General features: G+C 38.2%; 1 protein-coding gene across 9 annotated transcripts in view; it reads right to left on the bottom strand.

Moving 5' to 3' along the window:
• INPP4B (inositol polyphosphate-4-phosphatase type II B) overlaps positions 1–23,934 on the bottom strand; it is a 609,854-nt gene that overhangs the window by 58,972 nt on the left and 526,948 nt on the right. For all 9 annotated transcript variants that reach the window (XM_074338474.1, XM_074338478.1, XM_019730779.2 and 6 more), the window contains 4 exons: positions 19,789–19,948; positions 3,888–4,060; positions 2,593–2,716; positions 1,434–1,551 (listed from right to left, as the gene is read on the bottom strand). In XM_074338474.1, coding sequence (XP_074194575.1) covers positions 1,434–1,551; positions 2,593–2,716; positions 3,888–4,060; positions 19,789–19,948 — 575 coding nt within the window. The remainder of the gene's footprint in view (positions 1–1,433; positions 1,552–2,592; positions 2,717–3,887; positions 4,061–19,788; positions 19,949–23,934) is intronic.

Raw genomic sequence — 23,934 nt, 5'->3', positions numbered from 1 at the left:
AAACTGTGCTAACAGAGCTGGGGTTGGTGGGGGCAACCCTTGGCAAAAATGTCACAGGCTCCAAATGGTTTTAGCCAATGCTCTCCGGTTTTCCATGAGTAAGCACTTCTAAATTTGTGTGTGCGTTATTCCCTTAGCCCTAACACATGACTGTCTTAGACAATTCTGTCCAACTGTAATGCTGTTTTCTGGAGAGGATTTGCCCAAACTGCTCACTTCGCTGTCCTACAAGTCCCATTCCCATCAGTGTGATAACCTTTGAAAGTAGATACAGACTGAATTCCCTCCGAAATCGCATCCTGTACTTTGCCTATATCGAATTGCCTGCCTGATAAACATCCCTTATAAAATGTGATAAAAGTATCCGTTTCTCACTTTTGATAATAATCTACATAGTAATGTAGAGTGGTACAATTTTCCAGGTGTGTGTATGGGCAATTTTACTCCTCTTTCTTCCCATGAATGGTAAATTCAGCATTAGTTTGAAGAAGAAATATTTAGTAATATACGGATGTGGTTTTTCTTTATGTATAAGAAGCAGTCACCTTTCAATCAACCATGTATCTTGGGGTATCCTTCACACAAAATTTAAAATAATTATATGTTTACCATGTGAAGAAAACAAGTTTAGTATGAACTTTTATACTAAGTCTCTCTCTCTAGTATGAACGGGGCTCTCTTTTTAGTATAACACTCATATTTATTCATTGTGGTCTGAGAATTTTTCACATTTCAAATATCCTCAGGCAGCACTGAAAAGTGCTAACACTAGGATGGTTAAAATTTGGAGGATTTCTGATTGAAATGATTTACCATACGATGTAATTCTTCGATTGGAGGTCCATACAACACACCATCATTTTTCTTGATTATTTTTGATATTCTGCCCATCATACATTGACCTTTGAAGCTACTTATTTAAAGCCATTCTCGGAAATCTCAGTCTGGGAGTAAATGGTCAAAAATAATTAAGAAAAACAGTGGTATATGCCCCTGACATAGAAATACATCTTTTCTAAAATGTTGCTGCTTTTAAGAGAATTTAATATAAAGTCATTTCAAGAATTATGATGCTATTAACCAAATGATTCCAGCAAAAGTAAAAAGAGTCAGAGCTTTAGAGTAGATAGTAATAAAGAGAAAAAAGTTCTCCTCATGCAGGCTGTTACTGTGAATTCCTCATATTTCAAGGGGAAGCGTTACCATAGTCACCTGACTAGAGTATAAGTTACAAACATTGATGAGACTTCTAGGAGTTTTTTCAGGATTTCCCCCCGGCATGTCACCTACATTTATTTCTCACCAAAAATGAAGAGAGAACAACAACAATAAAAAAGTTTCCAAACCAAGCCTGAGTTCTCCTTGGTTTCTTGGTCAGGATTCAATACGAATATCTAACAAAGTTCGAGCTTTAGGGAATGGGCACCACTTACCGCCTTCCTGTTATAACTGGCAAGACGTCATTGGATTTGGCTTCGATGATTTTAAATGCCACTTTCTTCAAATCTGAAACGCCAACAGCCATGTCCTCTAGCATTCCGATTTCATCACCTAAACAAAGAAAAGGAGCCTTGTTACTAACACACTGTTTGAAGAAAATGTCACCCCTGGAACTTGTCCTAGCATTTTAGTCAACGAGGATGTGAAAGCAGTGAATGCATTCTAAATGCTTTTCCTCAGAGGCTGAAGGTTTTCAGTGTGAAGTAAAAGCCATTCCAATGGCCTCCAGCGGCTCCTGTGCCCTTCGAGGGATGGAAGAAACTATACATTTGCAGGGAGGCTAGAGAGACATTTTAACTCCTTTATGAAACTGTCGGGCTGATCTCTTTCCATTGGCAGGACTGATATTCAATCTTAAAGATAATAGATTGGTTATTATCTATTAATAATTGAAGATCACTGACCTAGGCTCATGCCACTTTTATTTCTTACTACACTGACAACTAAAGCCTAAGGCGGAGGGAGTTAAGCACGCTTTCTAGTTCAGCACTGTGCAACGGAAGTATAATGCGAGCCACATATATATATCATTTTCAATTTTCCGGCATATTTTTGAGAGTAAAATAAAAGGTAAATTTAAGATTAATAATATATTTTACTTTCACTCAATATATCTAAAATATCATTTCACCTATTATAAATCAATGTAAGATAATTATTAATATAATAGTTGTTTTTACTAGTGTTTGAAATCTGGTATATGTGTATAGTACATATTTATGTGGACTAGATACATTTCACGTGCTCAATAGCCATACGACGCTGTGTATTGAACTGTGCCGCTGTAGACATTACAGGGTTGAGACTTTAAAAATCCAGTCATTGAAACTATGTTGGCAAAGAGCCTTTTATATTAAAAAAGCCAGATGGCTTCTCAGGACTCCACTATGAACTAATCTATAATTCCATTTTCATAACATAATGGGAGTGAAAGTATAGTTACAAGGTGAATGCAAAGAACTACAAGTCACATGGTTTCTGTAAAGCTGGATGAAATCAAGTTTTACTTCTCATTTTTAACAGAAGAATCTATGGATCAAATACCCTTATGAAGAGGGATATGATTTGAACGTGTATTAAAGCCATACTCACTGTAGGTACTTAGCAGTCCTTCATATTGTACTATCAACCCCACCGTGTGAAGCTGCTGTAGGAATCCAGGGTCATGCAGACTTGTGTGTAATTTGATGATAAAACCACAAACCAATCCAGCAAGCTAAAAAAATAAAATAAATAAACAAATCACTGAAGAAATTGATGGGGGTCAGCAAACTTTAATTTAAAAATATTGAAGACTTCTGAGGCATCAGATTTAATAAAAAATTTTCAAGTATGTGTAACAAAGCTCTAACTATTTTTATATGTATTTTGAAACCAGTTGACAGTCTTTGATCTGGTAAAGCTTGTGGAAGGCAGCATTGTGAAGTGGAAAGAGCATAGACTCTTGAGTCACGTTGTTATGTCTGCAAATTCTGTCTCTACCATTTCTAGCAGTGAAACCATAAAACCTTATTGAACACTTCCCAATATTATTTAAAAAATTCTTTTTGCACACGTAGACTAGAGATGAGAATACTCATTTCATAGAATCATTGGAGAAATGTGTACCAGGCAGAGCATAATGCCTGACACATCGTTAGCTCCATCTGTCACTGGACCATCCATGAAATAGTGAGGGATGGGGACAGTTTGGTTAAAAGATTCCCTTTGCCTGGAAAGTTTGGAAAAAGAGGACTTCTGTCTCTTTCCCTCCCTTTGTCTGTCTATAAAACTCAATCATCAGGGTGAGGCAGGAGAGGAGGAGGAAGGCCCCAGCACGGCCTCTGACGGACGCTCGCCGTGGTGTCGTCGAATTGGGCTGGGTGCAGGCAAAGGAGGGAGTCCTGTCAAACCTCCCATTCAAGCCTTCCTGCTGGCAAATTCATTTCATAAACAAAAGAAAGCATCATTATGAGGCCTGGCCTGGGATTTGTGAGAGAGGTGTATAAATCGGAAGTTGGAAACAGGGCCCTTTGCCAGTCCCTGCAGGCCACCTGCAGTGCAAGGCAGCTGTCCCTTTCCTTCCACTGTACACTGTGCGGGGACCTCAAGACATAACACGATGATAGGATGGGTGACCCTTTCCTTCACAGACGCTCCCTTCTGTGAAACAGAATGCACATTTCAGAGATTTGGCTGCCTCTTGGCAGAAATAAATACATAAGGTTTTATACACTATTTCCATATAATAATCGGTTCATATTTATTATGAATAAGAAAAACTGGGTCCCAACAGTAAGGAAAGGATCCCTTTAACAATAAAACTGCTCAAGGAAGATGTCTACCCTCACCAAGGCGAGCATTGCACAACCCAGCAGTGCTATGCTTGCAACAACAAGGGCACCTACTGCTTGGCTGAAGACGACGTCTCTTCTCAAGGTCAGCATCAGACACTGGGGCAAGCTGTATGCTAGTTCCTGAAGGAGCACGAAGGTCAGGGACTGCTTGGCTCGGCTCACCACTTCTCCCATGCAATCCTTCAGGGTAAGGATGAGGGGATACAACTGTTCATACCAGTCCTCTGGGAGGGGAAAATGGAGTGTAAGAATAGCAGGATAAATGAATGAGAGAAGGTCTTGGAGAATAGAAAACCAATTTATTACTGTTTCAGTCAAGTTATATATATTATTAAGGATTCACAAAGACTTGATTCGAAGACCTCCGATGCACATCTCTCCTCTGACCTCCAGATGTCTGTAATCAGTCACCCATCAGACCTTTCCACTTGGGTGTATTTAAGATATTTACATTAGAACCCCGCTCCTCTCTGCTCATCTCGATCTGTGCACTGCCCTTATATTAGTGGATGGTGCCCCCAAAGTCTTCCCATGCCGGAAACAGAAGTTTTCCTGAACTTCTACAGTCTTCACAATTACTAGGGCATTAAATGACGCCTACTACTGTAGTCCCCATCAAACCTTCATCTTCTCCTTGCCCTCTCCAACCAGCACTTATGCTCTTCTTGGATCCTTTCTATCCCACTGCCTAACTGACCTACCTCCTTCCAGCCATACTCCACTCAACTCCTTCTCAAGAGTTGCTAGAGGCAGCTTTCTAATCAGTTTGAATGCCATCCCATCACTCACTCTCTTGCTTAAAATCTTTCAAAAACACTAAAGAGTTCAGAATAAAGTTAAAATGCATAACAGATCCCCCATTATCTGACCTCTGCCTACTTGTCTGGTCTGGTCTCATCTCTCAGAACTTCTTCACTTTCAGTGTTGAGTCCCAGGGCACTGAACAAAACCTATTTCCCAAAACCTAACCTGCGCTCTCATCTCAGTGTCTCTGCTAATCCTATCTCCAACCCCTGGAACACCCTTCCTCTACTTAGTTTCCTGAAGGACACTTTATCTTATCTGAAGACTCAGTTCAGATTTTCTCTCTACTCTTTTATTTAGTTATTGGTCTCAAATCTTCTAGGATTTCCCCCCTAACTAACCTAAGTAATGTAACACATTTACTAAAGTTTGGGTTGATTTCACTCCCTTTCCTGTCCACAGCTCCTTTCTCTTACTGTTCTAGGACTATCTACGCACTGTTTGCTCTGCAAGAATGGCAGCTCACTGAGGGCAAGAAACTTATGTTTTAGTTACCGACTCTCCAGAACCCAGCACAGTGTCTAATATATAGCAGGTATGCAATCAGTGTTAATTGAATGAGTAAAGTTACAATATATATAACAAAAGTCTTTTAAGATACAGACAAGTCTGAGAAAATCAATCATGTTTTTTTTGGCAGTATTTAGAATTTGAATAGGTCTCGCTTCAAACCAAGATATAAAATTGAAACTATCTGTACTTTTTGTATGTCTAGATTGCTAACATGTTTCAATTATATAATTATGACTTTGGCATAGGATATATAAACAATGTATATTCTATTTCAGTTTATTTGAAAATCAAAGCCCTGAAAAATGTGAAGTATTATAAATTCCAGACTGTGTGACATGCCATTAAAATATAAATAAATTGTGTGACAGATAGGATTTAATAGAAATGAGTGCATGCAGAAAAATTAATTATGAGTCAGGATGTGAAATGATATGAACTTCTCAGCATAAAAGTGTAAGCTTCATCATGAGTAATGTGAGTGGTCAATCACCAGTTAAGACCTTGGAAGAGTTATAGGGAACGATAAAAAGAATCATAATCACTATTGTACCATGTCTACTGTCACTTATTTGTTTTATGTTGTGGTATAATAAACAGATGAAATAAACCAAAATTGTTAATACTCTACGTAAATGTTGATGTGATGCTATAATGAAAAATACATTAGGAACGTTAGGAGTTAGTATTCAAAATATTGTAGAGTTAAGTGTTATGATAGGAATAGAAAACACCAGAGAAAGGGACATTCAATGAAGTCCTGTTAAATCTGTAATCATTTGATGAAGGACTCGTGCGTAGTTTAAACACGCTTGGGTTAACTATTGGTTCTATGTCATTATTACAAGTAAAAAGGCAAATGGAGGTACACCAGACTTAGTTTCAGAATAAAGACCTATCAATAGACACAAAGAACTAATACTCTGCGTTCCTAGTTTTTTTCATGTTTATATTCTTTTATCTCCCCTTCTCTTCTACTCTTTTATTTAGTTATTGGTCTCAATATGAATGTATAGACTGACACATGCACATACGAAGAAAACACATATTTCAATAAATTGATCCAGATGTAGATCTTAAAAGAAAACAGACTACAGACCGATTTTTTTTGCTTAGGTCGGTAGAGATCAGTTTCTCCTGAAGAATTCTCAAACATAAAATAAAGCTTGTGTGCAGTAGATGGCGCTGCTTTATCAGGCTGAAGTAGAACTACTGTGTCATTCCATTCAAGTAACTGATTTAAAATTTTTCATACATGTGCATAGTCCCCTAACAGCGTTTATATATTGTTTAGGCATCTTGCATCATGATATCCTGTGTCCACCATTGGCTAAAAACTCAGTGATGAGTGTGATACAGTTTTTCTAGTTAGAAAATGGAAATTTAACTTGTGTCCACTTTTTTCCCTTGAGAAAAAGTGACAGCTCAAATTAAATATAGCTGTTGGTTTTTCTTGAATGTACTTAAAAGAGAAATCATCACAGGTTTGTTCGTTAGCATCAGAATAATTTCTTTACTCACCTCTAAATCTACTCTGACACTTATTTAACCAGTTGATTCTTAATCATAAATTACAATCAGATAGTCAAAAACAAACAAACAAAAAAGAGTCTGATTTCTAATCCTACTAGAATAAAAGCAAAAACCTGGGATAAAAAGAAACACAGTGCTATTCTAAACCTACGAGCATTGATAGATACTTATCTGATACTAACAATATTCCAGTCTCCATTTCTATCATTATACATACTTTTTAATGGCTAAAATTTAAGGAAAATGACAGTATAAGAAAACATTAATAAAGAATGAGAAAACTATAAGTTTTTGAGCAAGGTAGACTGTCTTAAAGACAGTAAGTAGTAAGTTTCTTATGGAGAAGCATACATGAGGGTTAAAAATGCATTTTTTATTTATTTATTTTTTTTTTTGGTCTAGAAAAGACATAATTTAAGTTTAGCAGGTAAAGGAAAATGGCACTGGCAAATGTAAATTGCAGTGATGACACATTTTGTTCCATTAATGTTCACTGGGTGTAAATCTCAGGTTCTGAAATAAACACAATGTGGGATGACAGGCCAAAGGAAGAACGAAGTCGGTTCATAAATGGTCTTTTTGCTCCAATGAGCAATCCAAATCACTCTCTCAAAGGAAGAGTAAATGCTTTAGTTTTCTCATGAAAAATATTTTTGGGAAAAGAACAAAGCTGCTGCAGTGCTTGACACTCTTGTGACTGTTGTCACTCCCCCTTCATCTTCGTGTCTCTGTCTCTCCAGACCTCACAACTGACATGGTGTTTATACTGTCCTCAGGATCAAGCCATTTCCTAATAGGGACGGAGGTGGTATTCATTCTGTATGCTTCAGTCAGGGTAAGAAATCCTGAAACGCACACGTCCACTCTTCTGAGTTCAGTTTCTTCGTTTCAGCTGAGATTTTACACACACACACACACACACACACACACACACACACACACACACTGTATCCAGTGAAGCACGTAGCTAAGGGCTCACCAGTCCAGTCACTGCACCAACACATGTCCAGGAGCTAACTGACTGCCCAGTCGGCACTCCCACACTGCTGATTCTATCCCTGGGATCTTTCCAGTGACAGAGCAAAATATGGAAAGCATGTTTCAGTGTCTTTACAAAAACTTGCTGAAACGCCTTAGCCCTGAGACCAACAAGCAGTCTTTTCTCAGGAAAACAAAATGTGCATGGCTTAGCTGAGCTTTTCCTGAGCTTTGTGAAGTGTGTTGGAAGCCATCCAACAGAGCCTGTTTTCTGGCCGTTTATTCATTTCTCTAGCAGAACACACTCAAGTGAATCTCACGGAAGGATTCCAAGGACAACTGCTGGGTGCCCCACGCACCCCCTCCACACACCACCCACTTCCTGTACAGGATATCCATGTCCCCTGAGCTCAGTGGCACTTCCGTGACTCAGGAGGAAAATAAAGGAGCCAAATACCAGCCAACGATCACAGAGCATAATGCTTGCTGTCCAATTTCTGAGCCATTATCTTCGCAGGGGCTTGGTCTTCTTTGCTCATTTAAAATGATTACCTTCACGTGAGCTTGTGGCCATTGTACTTTTGTTATCACAACTTTTTAGACAGAGCAAAAAAGAGAAGCTAAAAGATTACATGCCCATTAAACTCTATGCAAAGCGATAAGCGAAGAAGTGAACCCAGCGTGGAGGATTCACCTAAGTTAAGAAGACGGCCTGTGACGCCAACCAATTAGACTGGCCTTTAAGGAGGATGATAAAATCGCCATGGCTGTGAGAAGAACAGAGGCCAAACTCATGGCCAACAGCACTTTCACAGGATGCCCAAACCTCAGGTAGCACAGAACAACTGCCAGTGGGTCCACGGTTCAGGGCTGGAGGTGAGGGATAATGATATTTCTGCCCACAGAGTGCTTGCTGCTTGAGAAGGGCCTGTGCCCCACATCAACCGAGATACGGCCGTCTACGTGCCCCTCTGAGTGAAGGCCCCACCTTTCAGTTACATCATGAACATCGCAACTGATTAATGATAAGTCTTCTTCTCCAGGTGCCTTATAGCCAAACTCCTTTGGATGAGTGTGATGTGTGTGGCCAACTTCGGTCATAGACCCTAGACACCTGCCCACAGGATGCCTCCAAATGTCTGGAGCTATCCCAGGTTTATGGAGCACCGAAACCAGGCTGATGCAGACAACAGACAACTAATCAGGGAAAGACAAGTACCTTCTGAAGCTTGGCTGCCTAGACTGTCTTCCCTGGTCACTCTGAATGTCCTCCTCTGAGTCTTCCTAACTCCAGGCCCATCTTTATCATCCATCTCCTGACTTTAGTCTAGGAATCTAAAAATCAACCTGCATTCATCTTTCTTTAAAAAAATACTAACCTATCTTCCATATATCACTTTCCCCCTCTTTTTTCACTACCACTATATTTCTCATATAGTATATGAGAAATATACTCCTTCGATAGACAGACAGAGCCTCCTAGCTGTGAGGTCCTATGGGGTGATACTGATATTGATAACTCATGGCCCCTGCCCTCAAGTAGCATAACATATAGAAGGGAAGGTAAGAGGTATAACGTAACACCTACAATATCAGGGTGTAAGGTTAGTGCTAGAAAAGCTCGGACAGGGACAAGACACATTTCATTGTGAAGAGTTCAGAGGCCAGAGAGGACGTGTCTGGTGAGCAGCAGATCATATTCCTTCCTCGTTGTGTTGTTCACTGGACACCGAAGGGTTCCTGTGTGGAGGGAGTACAGTGGAGCTGAGGGCCTGCAGGTAGTAATTACCTGTAAGTGAGGCTTTGTAGGAATAGTCTGGAAGGGTGCCTGGTGTGATGATACCAACTGCCATAAACAGATGCCATAAACTGCCTGGAGGGGCCAGAAGGGGGGCTAGAAGGGAGGAAGGAGGGAGTTGAGATGACTCAGGACTTGGAAAAGGCTGAATAAAGTATTATAGAAACAAATACTGAGCCTGAAGCTAGGGGGGAACAAACAAACAAAAAACAAAAATTAAAAAAACAAAAGTTAAAAAAACAACGGAACGCTAGGTGGGCAAGCACCGCCGCAGGGATAGAGGATGGGGAAAGTACGGGTGGGGGGAAAGAGGGAGGTGCAGAGTAAGGGTGAGCAGAGAGCCAAAAGCTAAAGCAAGACCAAGGCTAGAGATCGTAGGGATCAAGCAGGGCAAATGGAACAAGCTTTATGGTGACGAGGCAGGGAAGCTGCACGTGAATGTTCCACCTTCCTTGGCTTCTACCTCAGGGCCGTCTTAAAAGCACCGACAGTATTCGCACAAAGGACAACATGTATCTTCAAATGTACTTGTCGTCGTGTCCACTGAGCTATGACCAAGGTAAGTAAGGGATTGATGGCGGCACCCTCCAGATGTATTAAAAAATGAGTGTACTGCTCAACTTGAGACACACGGCTACAAGAAGAACAAAGGCGACCTTTTACTCATGTCACGGGAACCTTGTTTGTTTAAACCCTGCCAGCCTGTGAACAGTGTCATAAAACTTTCCAGTCTTGCTCTTAGAAAAATAGCCAAGGAAATGCATCCACTGATAGACTGGTTGAACTTCTCATTTCGTAACACAAAGTTGGAAGCCTTGAGTAAATCCTGCTAAGACAGTATTCAGGAACTAAGTCCATTCATCAAACAAGCTCTGTATTTGGTGTAGCACAAAGTTTTGAATTGGGGGTGCTGCTGGAGCGGGAGTCACCCACTCACATTCACTGGGCTTAGTTTGCCTTTTGACCTTCAAAAAAACTGCATCCTACCAATATGCTGAGCATTTAAGAATAAGCTGCATAGGTCATTGAGCAACCTGCAATCACCAAGACACCTACATCAGAAAGCTCCTGTCATTTAACTTTGTCCAGTAACTAAGATGGAGAAGACAGAGGGAGTGGATACTGAGTTGACTGAAGTCTGACTGGAGCCCAGGCAGCCGGAGGAGGGAAGAGGGGATATATTTTATCCTGAAGGGAACTAGGGGAGTTCAGTTGTTTTCTAGTAGAGTTCAAGGCCAGTGGAATAAAGTGTACCATTCAAAAAAAAAAAAGTTTCTACAAATACAACAAAGCCTCATATAAATAGATTTAACTTGTAAGTGCTGAGTAAGCAAGTAACCAAACATAATGTAAACGGTACCATTTCTCAGGCCACTCCATTCTACAATCAGATGCCCCAAAGTTCCCAGATGGGAGACAGGAATCTCTGTTCTCTGTCTATCCTAGTTTCTCTGTGGGTGTGAGCGTCAGCAGAGGTATGAGAAAGTGAAGTAATGCTTCAAGAGTAACTATGAATATGTGGCAATTCTTCTGCCATGCATAAGGTACAATTCCATAGAAAACCTTTAAGAGATACCTACAGGATTGATTTTCAAGAAGTTATCTCATCATTAGACTAATTTGTGTCCGATAAAACTTAACATTTTGTTAAAAGGGTGATAGCTAAACATTATTTGTACAGAATAAGATTAGAGATGCTTTTCCCTGGAAAGAACAGAAGCAGCATAGTGAAATGGCTAAGATGGCAGGCTCTCAACTCAGACGGGTAGGGTCGGAATCTGGGTGCTGCCACTAGTCTAGGCGTGATAGGGCTCAGGTAGCTTCAACTCTCCGCTTCTAAGTCCACTAAATGTATAGAAACACTCCTGTAAGTGTTGCAAGAATTAAATAATACAGGCAATATTTTAAAAACTTTTTAGCACACGTTATGCCACCCCAAAATGTTAGCTACTATCTTAAAACACTTGAAACAATCATAAAGTAATTTACATGTGACCCAATGTCCACGCACCTATCGGCCTTATTTTCTTATGCTCTTCCTTGTCTCCCATTTCTGAGAGAAGCCCCATAAACTTCTCTAAGACCAGCTCCTCTGTCCGCACACCAGATTCTCATCTCTCACCTATTTGAGTATCACTCAAGCAATTCTCTCCCCTTCCTCCCACATTATCAATATTTCCTTTGTTGCTGGATCATTCCCACTACCACACAAACATGCTGTTATCTCCCCGTCTGCAAAAAATAACCCTCTCTTGACTCTCTGTCCCTCTACAGTTTCCACCCTATTTCTCTGCTTCCTTTCACAATGAAACTCATCAAGATTTGTCTATACACGCTTTCTCCAGTTCCTTTCCTTCCTCTTCCTCAACCCACTCCACTTGGGTATGAATTCCTATCCACTCTAGTAAAGCTACTCTGTCGATGTCACCAATGGCCTCCCCACTGCCAAGTGTAAAGTGATTTCTCAGTCCTCATTTCACTTGACCTGTTGGCAGCATTAGGCATGTCAATCACTTCCTCACGGAATTCTTTCTAACCCTGGATATCAGGATATCGTAGTCTCTCGGTATCCTCCAACCTTACTGGCCATTCCTTATCCAACTTTGTTGCTGGTTCCTCCATGTCTTTTGGAGCCACTAACATTGGGATGTCATTGGTTATCACCTGTAGGTCATTTCTCTTTTCTCTGAACACTCAGTTCTTTGTTGACATTGTTCAGTTTCATGGCTTTAAGTACCATCTCTATGTTGACAATTTTCAAATTTATATCTTTAACCTGAACCTCTCTCTTGAATTCCAGATTCTTATATCTAACTGCATACTTGATATTTCCATGTAAACATGGCATGTTCCAAATGAACTGCCATTCCTGAACACAAAAGCTATCCTATCCAGAGTCTTCCTGAATAAACACATGGCCCTCCAGCGTTGCTCAGGTCAAAAATTGTTGAATCATTCCTAACGCCTACTTTTCTCTCACTCTCCCATTCCAATCACCAGAAAATTCTGTTGCCATTACCTTCAGCATAAGTATAGGGTCCATTCCATCACCCCCCACTGCCACCTTTCTTAGTCCAAGCCACCATTAGGTCTCACTGAGATAATTATATTAGCTTTCTAACTGGTCTATACCGGTTTGACAGTCTAATCTCAACACAACAGCCTGTTAAAATCTAAGTCAAATAAGGCTAAGCCTCTGCTCAGGATGACTCTCTTCCTCCCCCCCCAATTGCTTCTTATTTTTCTCAGGGTAAAAGCCAAAGTCAATACAAAGATCCTACATGATCCTTCGCCCACGTTCTCTCTTTAAATTCATTGTCTACTTTCTCCCCTTCAGTTTCTCTATTCAAACCAAAGCAGCTTCCTTGCTGTTTCATGATCATGGCAGGCACATTTCTGCCTTTTGCACCTCCTGTTTTCTATACCCAGGATGTCCTTCCCTCAGGATCCATATGGCTCACTTCCTTACCTCCTGTATCTTTGCTCAGACATCAACTTCTCAATGGCGCTTACATTGACTACTCCACTAAACTTCAATGCCTGCCCCCCAACAATATTCCCAAACTCTCTTAGTTTGCTCTGTATTTTTCCCACAGTATTTGTCACCATTAACTTGTTATGCAATGCCCTTATTTCTTATGTTATTTTTTCATGTCTTTCTGCTACAAGAATAGAAACTTTAGGAGGGCAGGTGTTGTCCCCAATGTCTAGAATAGTGCCGGACACATAATAGGTGCTCAATTAAAATACGTTAAAAGACTGAGGGAAAAGAAAAATATAACTTCAAATAATATGGCACCTTTACTTTAGAACTGGAAGAGATTTTACAATTTTGCAGGTGATATTTGTTTTACCAACAAAGTGAGTTGAAGTTCGCAGATAATTTAAGTGATCTGCCAAAGGTCATGTACCAAATAAAGAAACTGTGGACTTGCCAAGTATTTTGGCTCTGAGTCAAGGTTGTTTTGTTACATCATAATTAATTGCACAGTTTTAAGGGAAACATTAGTTTTCCGATAAGACTGGACATTCAAAAATGTCATAGTGTATAATTATTATTAGAACTCTAAGTTTATAATAAAGATATTTGTGGTATCTTTTGATGATTTTTTACTAGGTTTTTAAACTTGTAAGTATACTTTAAAAGTTATTTCACCTGATGACCTATGAGTTTTAAAAAGCCTGTTTCTTTCCAATGAAATTCTTAACATTCATGTGTAGAAATTCATGGAATTCAGAAGTGTTAATATTTAAGCCATTTGATGAAATGATACCTTGTGCTTCAATCTTTGCACTTTACAAAATAAAACAGAGTTGTTACATATTATGAAATCACTGAAATAATCATCTAGTAGTAAGTATAAGTTCTGGAGTATAATGATTTTTATGCAATTATTCATAAATATACACATGTTGAAGATATTCACTTAATATCAAGAAAACCTGCCAAAATGAAATAAATAAGCCATGGAGATACAGTACACAGCACAACAAATATAGTCAATAGCATTATAATAACTTTGCCCAGTGACAGATGGTTATTAGACTTACTGTGGTGATCATATCATAAGGTATATAAGTGTTGAATCACTATGTAATACACCTGAAATTAACATAATATTGTATGCCAACTATAATTAAAAAACAAAACAAAACAAAACAAAGCACTTCTCGTCATGGCTTACAGCCGGGTAGATTAGAAAAAAAGTATTCAGTTATAATGGGTATTTGGTCTTTCCACAGGGCATTTCATGCTATTCTTGTGAAAGACAGAAATACAGGGCATGTAATAACATGAATGAGTGAATATATAGCTGGTTGAACACATATTCTCAAAGAGTAGTGATTAACAAGTGTATTTCAATGCATACAGTTTTTTAGTGATGTGCCCCAAGGATTTGTATGTATCTCTGTATTCCCATCATTTTTATCCATTACTTCTGTGGATGGAGAGGAAATATTCATAAAATGTGAATAAAATGAACTTGGGTAGCACAGTAGATATGATGATGGAGAAACAGGTATTTACTAGCGTGTACTCGAAAGTGTATTATACTGCAGTCATGGGCTTAGACATCTATCTTTTGTGTAGAATTGAGACAGACTGTGTCTTAATCTCCTGGTGCCCCTAATGTTTCACAATGTCTAACACACAGTGCTTAAATATCACTTGCATTTTGAGAAGCCTGAAGGATAGGTCAAATTTAGCACGGATTATGGCTATCAGTGGAGTTCATAATAGTATGTGTCTGTCAGAGCAGCTACTATGAACTTAGATGTCATTAACAGAAGAATAGCATCGAAAGATAAGGAGGTGGTCCTCCTATGTTACTCTGCATTGGATGCTACTTTGAAAAATGACCCAAAATGTGGCAATTCACAAAGGGCATGATGATTGCTTTCAGATATGTTAGGCTATAATGTGGAAAAAGGAAAGTAAAATTTTTCTGTTTGTGCCAAAGGACTGGATCTGGGCCAGTGGGTGAAATTAAATGAAACATATTGAGATCAACATCTGGAGTATGCAACTCTAGAAAATAAAAATGGTTTTCTATCAGCGGAGATGTGTAACACAGGTTGGGAGAAAAGTGGCAGAGAACCTGGAGGTAAGCTTCTTAACATAATTTAGGAGATTTAATTATATAATATTTAAGAGCACATCGAAATCTAAGATTCTAACATTTGCTGATTTTATCCTTGAGTCCTCCATTTATTATGAAGTTGAAGGCATGCGTACTATACACAGAGTAGGTGCTTGTAAGTATGTTTACGTGTATGGAAAACAGAAGGACAATCTTGTTCATTAAGAAAATGCAAGTATGTATAAGCCATGAACATTTGGAACAGTTATTCCATTATTTGTGTTCAGTACAGTGGAGAAGGTTTCACCTCTTTCAGTACTATTGTAGTAATCCTGAAAACAAATGTATGAAATAAGATACATTGTAAAATCCTGGACCTAAAAACAAACAAACAAAAACCCTTCAAAACTACAGACTTCAAACATTATTAAATACATGTAAAAGGAAAATCTGCAGCCTGAAAAGAAAAAAAAAAATCTGCAGGTTATAGAGGAACACAAAATATGGATAAAGGTAGTGACAATTCAGAAGACCGTCTATTTAAACAGTGTTAGATATATACCAGCAAAACAAACACAGATCACAGCTAAAATGTAAAGGTAAACGATGGTGATGAAGAAAGAAAAACTGACTGTCCAAGGGTTGATTTACCCTATGAGATTTCAAAATGTGCCTCAATATAAAACATAAATGAATCAAAATTCCAGAAATTGACTAAAAATATTTGCAGGACTTAATATGTAAAGAAAAAACAAAATTAAACAAAGCCGATAGAACATAAGGAGAGGAATCACTAATAAAAAATGGTAACAAATGTCAACCAGTATTTACCCCACCATGCATTCCAATAAATTCTAGATGACTCAAAGAATTCACTGACTCAGTTCATTAATTAATGACAGAAAGAAAAGAATGAAATGGCTTTCCCACCCCACCTATGGTCTGGGGATAAATTTGGGGCTATTGGAGAAATGAATTTTACTATCACAAAAAGTATTTTGAAACATAGTATTAAGTTATAGAATGTCAACCTCCACAAATAACCAGAAATTACAACATGATATTTTTCATCAAAAGTGGCATGAAATCAGTGAAAATACTTATGGCTGGAAAGACTGTAGTTAAAAGGGTGCTTGTAGATACTGATGGTAAGAACACCTATTGTCAAAAAGAACCATCAAAATAGAACCTACCAACTCAAAGGTTAGTTTTTAAATGCTATTCTGTAATGGAAGAAACCAGGTTCCTTGAAAAGGGCTGAACCGAGGGCCAGGGGCAGGGAAAATACAGATGAGCCTAGAATATTTCATGGCGTCAGAGGATAAAGGAGTGAGTAAAAAAAGTAAGAAAATAAGTAAGGGAGAAAGACAGAAAGACAGAAAGAGAGAAAGAGAAAGAGAGAAGGAGAGAAAGAAGAGAGGGAGGGAAGAAGGGAGGGAGGGAATAAATAATTAAAGTATCAGATTATAAACCAAACAATAAAGTAAGTATTCATGAGACCACACTGATATAAACAAATAATTGTATAAATAAATACATGGGAGAGAAGAGATAACTCTTTCCTATAAAATAATTCTATTTCTGCAATCTAACTTAGGGGAAAATAGCTGAGATATAGTTAAAAATTTAGATGTTCCAAGATGCTTATGGGTTAATTGCAACACTGAATTAAATATAAATAAAATAGTGGTTTCTCTTTTGATAAATTAGTGTACAGTCACTATAATCTCACATCCAGAGACTGTTTATAGGAAATATTCAGAATATAATGATGTGCAGGATAGCAAGAAGTACATCTGTATTTACAATGCGAACTCCAGGTTGGTACTTTGTGTGTGTGTTTGTGTGTATATAAACATACGAAATGTTCAAAATGGTTACGTCTGATTGAAATAAGAAAATAAAAATCATACATAATCTTATTTTTCTTTGCAAATTTTCTAAATCATTATTTTTCTAATAAAAATAGTTTAGTGGTTACCAGAGGGTAAGGGGGGAGGGGGGTGGGAGACAAGGGTAAGGGGGATCAAATATATGGTGATGGAAGGAGAACTGACTGGGTGGTGAACACACAATGGGATTTATAGATGATGTATTACAGAATTGTACACCTGAAATCTATGTAATTTTACTAACAATTGTCACCCCAATAAACTTAAAAAAAAATTAAAATACAGGTAAATTGGGGCACACCTCAGTGAATGTATATCCCAAATACCTTTATCTGAAATAGTTTGGAAATTAGTGTAAGTAAATATGTGACTTTAGGTAACTCATTTACTTTTTATTAGTTCAAAATGCCACTATTTATTTCTCTACCACATTGCTTTATCTGACAAAAGTCAGGGTAGAAACTTAAAGTGTTCTTTTTTCCTAATTAAAGAGGAAGAAAAAATTGTTACTCTACTAAGTATTATCATTTTTATTAAATAATAAACTTTTATTCAATAATCAAGTTAATTAATCTCACTCCAATGTACTTATAAGTATGTTGAAGTGTATGGATGCAATAGCCATATATAAGTATTTAATACCATATAATAGGTAATATTATTAAATAGGTAATACTGTAACAGGTAATGATACCATATATAGGTATTTAAGTATATTTGAGCACAGATTCATTTGTAAAACATCTACTTATATATGTAAAGCATCTCTTTTACATACTAATATCCTCTTCAAAATATGCACTCAATATGCAATTGTCGAACACATAAAATGTTTAAACTTTGATATTGTTTGACAATATTTATTGTTAAATAATTACTGACCAAAGTATATATTTTATTTTACCTATTTAACTAGCATCTTATCACCTAAAAATGTTTATAACAAACACACACACACACAGACAAATGGAAGAAACAGACATGGATAATAAAATAAAAATTATAAAATCAATTAGAGGGCTTTATGTTGTAATTAATCTGACTCTAACCATCTACAAAGCTGATCTAGTTGTGAATTCTACATTGGCAGCAACTTCTATCTGGTTTTAGACTCTATCCAAACACTGCCTCACATTCAAATAAAAGTGATTCATCTAATCTTAGATTATTTATCTGCCAAATATTTTTACTTTTTAAAATGTAATTTTGATCACACAGATACAATCTTCAGATAAAACACAAGATATGGATAAAATACATAATTTCAAATATTTTAGAACTCTGTTTTCATCAAAGAGAAGTTTTGGGAACATCAAAACAAAACAAAAGTGGCAAAATCTAGTATCCCTTATCTAATTTCCAAAATCTACTATCCCTTATCTAACTTCTACTAAAAAATATTATTTGAAAACATCTCAATGAACACAACAAGTCACTAAAATGGATTCTGCCTCCTTACATCACTTTGCAGATAATGTCTGGCTTATACTTGATAGTCAATGTTCAGTTAAAGAAAATAGAACTATATGATTTTCTTTATGACATATGTCATGTCAAGCTTTCATTTTGATTCATATAAAGTTACGGAACTGGAGTAGATACATTAACTAATAAAACTGATATTATTAAAAAAGAAAATTCCCATATACACTTAGACCAAGTAGGTGTGAACATAAAGAACATTAGTGTAGACTTTCCACGTATGTGAATGTGCTGTAGAAGGTGAGGACCACTTACAATAAGAAAACTCTAGAAAGCCATAGTTTCCCAAATGATTTAGAAATGGTTCTACTGTTACGCGATGAAAGATTGATATTTTACATAATTAAATTGCTGATGAAAATGTGAGTAATGAAAAAATCAAGAAAATAAATTGGAAAAACATAAATTCAATTTTATAAGCATTCATATTTTCTTATAATTCACTTTCTTCAAGTAAAAGGAAAAGCAGATTTCAGAAGAGGATAGAGAGACACTATTTATTTTCTCTGAAGACTTAAGATATCAAACAAAAGGGTTGGGGAAACTCTAACAGAAGTTCTTACTACCATAAAAAATATAGATATCCATCTTGGTTTTTGTTGTTAAGATTTAACAAATTAACAACAACAAAAAAGCCATTTATAGGGACACAACCATAATTAAAATTTTGATTATATTTGCTAGTCAATCTTGTAATAAGCCATATATTTGAAAGTATCTATTATATATCTGTCTATCTATAGACACACACACATATATATATATATACCCACAAGTGTATGCACATATATGCATGAGTGTATATGTGTGTGTGTGTATCCATGGATCCATGAAAATCTACACTTACCAATATGTCTTTGGAATAATGCACAAACATATTCTTCTTATATGAAATCAAATCTTATATGTTTTTTAGATAATTCACAAAAATATTCCTCAGAATAAGGCAAAAAGCATTTTATCATATTGCATTCTTTTCAGGAACCATTATGAGATACTGTGTTCTGATATCCCTCAGTTTATAAGACTTGTAAGAGCAGATGCTTGTTTTTCTTCCTAATAAAATTTTGGAGGAATGCGTAAAAGTAGATTAAACTATGTCAGACTCTTTAAAAGAAAACACTGTTCTTCTTTCAAGAAGGTTGTTATGTAGCAAAAGAAAAAAAAAAAGAGCATTGCAAGCAGTTCTGAAAACACAACTGAGATGCAATTTGATAAATAGCCTTCCATCATCCAAGCCAGAGCGGTGGAAAAGCATGCTATCAGCACTTTCATCAAAGGCACTATTGACTCCTCTTTTTCTATCTCGTTTTATCATGACTTTCTCATTTTGTTTACTAAATCAATGATTGGGGGGAAAAAAGATTCCTTACCCCTTGGATGAGATATAACGGAGTCCACCACAGAAGGCTGCTTTTCTCCATCTCTGCTGCTGCCACTGCTGCCTTCACTGGCGCCATCCCTGTCAATCAGCTTGTCCACCATGGCAATGACGCAGTTCAGGCTCTTCCCCACGTTGGCCCACACTCTGTCCTGCAAAGAGCATGAGCATCACTGCACATTCTTATTGTACAAACAGGATAAGGCAGAAGCTGATAAATCCATTTCAGAGAAGCAGGGAGAGGAATAGACATAAGAATGCAGACTGAGTGACTAAGTCTATCACTCCCATTAATTTGGCCAGACGATGGCTATACAAGAAATCTATTTTCTCTTAATAAAGCAAAATTTAAGTGTTCAGAATCTTTTTATTTAGTTCATTATTTTTCTCTGTCATAAAGCAATGATGAATTACCATACACGATGAATCCATAATTGAGCTCAAAGTGTGAAATTTTAAACTGGATATATCTATTTATCCTTATCAGTACTAAGAAAGCGAAGACACGCCAATATTTTTAAAGACTGGCCACCACTTGCACTAGAAATTTTTGTTTTTCTTTTTGCTGAGATAACATATACATAACCTAAGCTTAGCCTTTTAATCATTTTTAACTGTACAGTTAGTTCAGTGGCATTAAGTATATTCACATTGTTGTGTAACCATCACCACCATCCATCTCCAGAACTTTTTCATCTTCTCCAACTGAAACTGTGTACCATTTAAACATGAACTCCCCATTCTTCCCTCCCTCAGCCCCTGGCAACCATCATTCTACTTTCTGTGTCTATGAATTTGACTAGTCTTAAAGTAGAGTAAAGAAAAAGTAACGTTTCTAGCGAGTAGAGAGATCTTTATTGGCATGAGTAAAGCACGTTCATTGATGACAAACAACCATATAGTAAGAGGTTATGTGGTAAACAGCAAAACAACATCTAACGCATTAAATGCTTAGAGGACACGGGCTGGGAGGGTGTTTGTTGGGGGTTAGAAATTGAGCAGTTTATTATGCAATACTAATACACAATGCATACATAATCAAATATTTTATTAAAGGCACACTGAACAGCTGACCCTGAGCAGACTCATCTTATTCTTTATCTTTTGGGGAGGTGATCCTGACTAGCTGGTGGTGAGAATGCTGAACTGTTCTGGTCATGCTTCCTTCTCTGTTACGGCGTCTACAAAGTAAGTTAAAGTTATCAATTTGATTTGCACTTCTGTCTCTAATACTAGACTATGAGTTACTTGGGAGCCGTGTCCTCAGTATATTGTGCATGGCCTGAAAGAAAGGCAGAGAGAGGGGAGGGAGCAAAGGAGGGAAGAGGAGAGAGAGGACTCCACACAGAGACAGATGAAGACTGCTTTTATATCACCTGGCATATGAACACGAGCTAGTTTAACCTCAGACACCATCAAATATGTTTAGTGTTCCTGATTCAGTTTAAGAGATGAGGGGGTATCAGGTAAAAGATGGTGAATAACATTTGATATTAAAACATTGTAACCAGACTAGAAGTTCCATTTGACTGCAAAGACTTGACTCTTCCCCTGCGATTTCCCATGAAACTGAGGCACACAGCAGGAATTCCTCTTTGTGAAATTACCAGAACTCCAGGGACAAGCTAGACAAAGGAAGGTGAGGAGAGGACGCCCAGGAGGGGTCCGGGAGAGGTGTGTGTCACCTCACAGGAGCAAGATTCCGTTTCAGTTATCTAAGACTTGAAAATGAGCCCAATGGCAGGCTCTGGATGAAGAGACGACTCTGCACAAAGGACGGGGTGGTCACGTGTACTCTTAAGTCTCGAAGAAAGAATGTCATATAATCAGGAATGGAGCAACCACTTGGCTAAAGGGTCAAGGGACATTAGTGGCCAACATTAATAGAGGACAGTGTCAGTATCAAGGCCCAAAATCCATTCATGTGACCGGGATATAAAACAGGGAGGAGAGATGACAATTCAATTCCTACGAGAGTGGGGTGCAAGATAATTATTTTGGAACTGGGAAGCTAAAAATGGGTGGGTAAGATTCTGAAGAGGAGTTTTGAATATCGGATTTCTCTCCTAAATTCGCCATTTTCTGTATGAGCTCTGGGAAAACATATACACAAAGGAAAACAACCAGCCAAAACAATCTTGTTCTGATGATTATTTCTCACTGGGTTGGTTCATGGGGTAAATTCTTTTTGCTTAGATTGCTTCTACAGCTGGGTCCTACTCCACTTTCTTCCGTAACTGAAATCACACAAAGTATTTTAGACTCTTCCCATCAAGAAGAAAGGCTGGTTAGTAGGGAGAAGAGAATGGCAACATAAGAATGCCGCAGCAGTACCTGGGGCTTCCAAACCCCTTCCCTTCCAGGCCTGGGGAACAGCCTCCAGACGCAGTTCCGCTCCTCAGCCACAGGAGAGGTTTAGAAACAAAACACAACAGTAAACAACAACCACCTGTCAGAATAACAGCTTGCTAGGCCTTTTCCCCTTAAAACAGTAGCCATTATTCTACTATGTCCCCTGCTGTATGAAGGAAATAATGGAACATCGGAGGGTAGGCTCCTTTATTAAATGGAGTCTAACTGGTGTCCTTGACCTTAATGGAGGCTTCAGACAACCCAACTTCTTAGAAGTGAAGTAGCGATAAACTCTTGCAATGAGGGGGACCTAGCAGCAATCTTCATTCCATTCTGAGTCAGGTGTTGATCTGGGTCCATATTTATTTCTGGGTTAGGATCTAAGATAACATGCAGGTCAAGTTCAGTAGCAATGGATGCAGAAATGTGATGGATGTAGCAGTGAGTAGCCAAGAGGAAATTACACGTGGCAGAGTGATCCATGAGGGCAGGGGCCATGGTGCTTACTCAGCACACCACACATTTATGATCTTGGTAGCATTAAGACAAATCCCAACTCCTTTGAATCAGCAGTTAACTTACTAAAAAAAAAAAAAAAGTTCAGCATTACTTAGCTGATCAATTTTTCTAGGGCAAATTTTTGATTAGCAAGAATGAGAAGACTAAACCAGAGCTGATATGGGGGGGAGGGCGGGGGGGGTGTCCAAAGTACCCCTGTCATTATCTATAGCTCCATGTACAATTCCCCACTTGTCATTGCCAATTTCTGAGGGCTTTTGATTAGATCCAGCTGCTGAATTAACAAGGCCAACTGCCGTCTTTATAAAGAAGCTTCAATTTATCCTTGAGTTGACTGAGCGCAATTTGCACTATACTGGCCTAGTTCAATACTGCAAACCTATCTTTACCTAGACTGTTAGATGAAAGAAGTTGTACTTAAAATACTCCATGGCACAAACTGGCACATGTATGGCCCAAGCTACATAATACACACACATCTGCACACACGCACACATCATGTCCACTAAAAATAGCCAGACAGTGACATCCATCCGGATTAAGTGAGGTTCCCCAACCTTTGCTTCCTATTGATCTTCCTGTTTAACTTCACCTATGCACTCAGGTAACAATCCCTGACCTTCCTTTCCCAGTAGCCAGACTGCTGGCCTTACCCTGAAATTCAGTCCCTGGACACACAAGGATTCAGATAACCGCTAGCGTTTCTCCAGAATTGACCTCTCGATGTTCCGCTGGTTTGGATCTTGCCCAGACTGATATATCAGCTATCACACCAACAGGTCTATACAGGACGGCCACATTTATCTTCATCGATCAACGTGCTCGTGTGATCAGGCCTCTGATCAAAAGCAGGCCAGTACTGCAGCAAGCACTCCCTCTTCTCTCAGCACAGAGGCAAGTCTATGCTTGGGTCGTCCTAGATAATTCTCCTTATTTCTCGTTGGTCTTCAAAATGAAAACTTCACCCAGGTCCATCTCCTAATATTTGTATCTTGACACATGCTGCTCTGTAGGCGTAGAATGCCTTCTCCCTTCTCCTCCATCAATCCCAAACCTCACCCCTTCAATTCTCACCATCTCCACGAACAGTTCATGCTACTTCCCTCTGCCTAACAGCCTAACACATTTTTCCTTTCTAAAGTGGGTTCTATGAGGGGAATGACTATTATATATATATTAATCCTTTTATTCTCGGGTCCTAATACTCATCAGGTGATAAATAAAAGAATAAATGAATGAATGAATGAATGAATGAATTAAAGAAAGA

The sequence above is a fragment of the Rhinolophus sinicus genome, linkage group LG07, assembly GCF_036562045.2.
Source record: "Rhinolophus sinicus isolate RSC01 linkage group LG07, ASM3656204v1, whole genome shotgun sequence".
Classification (NCBI taxonomy): Eukaryota; Metazoa; Chordata; class Mammalia; order Chiroptera; family Rhinolophidae; genus Rhinolophus; species Rhinolophus sinicus.
The sequence above is the reverse complement of the archived record's forward strand: the minus strand, read 5'-3'. Positions and strand labels throughout refer to the sequence as shown.